At 36.5% G+C, this 1546-nt stretch overlaps 1 protein-coding gene across 4 annotated transcripts in view; it reads right to left on the bottom strand.

Annotated features, from left to right (window-relative positions):
* ASXL2 (ASXL transcriptional regulator 2) overlaps positions 1 to 1546 on the bottom strand; it is an 80520-nt gene that overhangs the window by 13442 nt on the left and 65532 nt on the right. For all 4 annotated transcript variants that reach the window (XM_030884633.2, XM_045286686.1, XM_045286687.1 and 1 more), the window contains one exon: positions 769 to 932. In XM_030884633.2, coding sequence (XP_030740493.1) covers positions 769 to 932 — 164 coding nt within the window. The remainder of the gene's footprint in view (positions 1 to 768; positions 933 to 1546) is intronic.

Here is a 1546-nt window from a genome sequence, read left to right as displayed (position 1 = left end):
AAATCAAAATCCAAAGGAGGGAATGGGATCAGAGCATAAACTGTGAACACCTGGCTTACAGAAGGTTATGGATGACAGTGGAAGCCTAAAATCCTTTTGAAAGATCCCCAAAGGGATTTAAGCTATTGGTGAATCCCTTCTGACCATAGTCCAGGGATGTGAAAAGCCTTGTTATCAGACAGAGAGCACTGTAAAGTCAATTATGACAAATGTGATTAGGTCAAAAGATAACACCTTATCATGTGATCTCCCCTTTGATCCAATTTAAAGTTATTTCAGATTTTGATATTTTCTGCCTTCTTTTTTACTGAGGCTTTTGTCTTGTTTTATTTTGTGTATGGTTTGTTTTGTGTCCTGCTTTCATTTTCTGTCTAAGAAATCCAGGATGGGTAAATCTATAAAGACAGTAACTGGTTTAACAATTACCTTAGAGGCATGGCAAGGAAGGTTAGGGGAGAAATGGGAAGCTAACAACAATGATCATGAGGAAAAGAAAATGTTCTGAAATTGGTTGTGTGGTGATTGCACAACTCTTCTTAATATTATTGATTAAACTGTGTGATATGTGATTACATGCTAAAAAAGCTATTTTTAAAAAAAAGATTGCTTCCATAAAAAGAGTGTTATTTCTTCTTTAGTACCACAAACATCATTTTTCTACAAGAACCCAAAAGATTTTTTTTAAAACATTGTTTTATTAAAAAATTCTTAAGTAATTCTAAAGAGAGTGAGTGAGGGAAGCCACAGAGGGCTTTGGCTTGAACATACCTGTCGATCCACTTCTGGAAGCAGTAGAAGCAGTCGTTGTTGGCAATCTCCAGGGAGAACTGAAAAGGTGTGTTTGTTGATCAATGCTCGCAGATTTGTATTAACCAGAATGGAATCTGGTGTCTCAACATCAATTTCAGCACATTTAGTTCTTTTCATTTGTCCTGGGGGGAGTTGGGGGTGGTGGTGGTGGAGAGGAAATGAATAATTATGGTCTCCTCACATTGTTTCTCCATAAACTCTAGCTTGCTCTACTGTGCAAAAACGGCTTCATCCACTTTCATGCTGTGAAGAAGGTACCGCTAAAGGACGCTAGCCCATTCATGACTGAATTACTTTGTGTTCTGATTTTTTTTGTTGATATTGTAATGGAAGACATGCTAAAATCAAAGAAAGAATATTTGAAGTAATAAGGATTTTGATAGTAAGTAGACTCTGGCAGTAGGATTGGCAGGATGAAGCCCTTTCCTTAGAATCATACAATTATACAGCTCCTTCCTCCAGCTGGGTATCATATGGTGCAAGTGGGATAGGGGCTTCCTAAGAAACCGGAGAAGCTAAAATGTTGGTGGTGGGTGATATATATCCCTTAAATTATGAAATCTTTTAACATTTTCTTCCTAGTACCAAGACTAAGAGAGTCAAGTGTTTTTTTTTCATTCATATAAGGCAGTGTGTTTCTAGGATAAAGAATTAAATGTATTTTCTCTGCACAAATACAGTAAGGTCTAGAGTGTGGACCTTATGTCACATTGAAAGTATACTTTGTAAAAAAAAA

This window comes from Echinops telfairi, unplaced genomic scaffold (genome assembly GCF_000313985.2).
Source record: "Echinops telfairi isolate 266 unplaced genomic scaffold, ASM31398v2 ScPeMD7_9;HRSCAF=40, whole genome shotgun sequence".
Classification (NCBI taxonomy): domain Eukaryota; kingdom Metazoa; phylum Chordata; class Mammalia; order Afrosoricida; family Tenrecidae; genus Echinops; species Echinops telfairi.
This window is presented reverse-complemented; position numbering and strand designations above follow the sequence as displayed.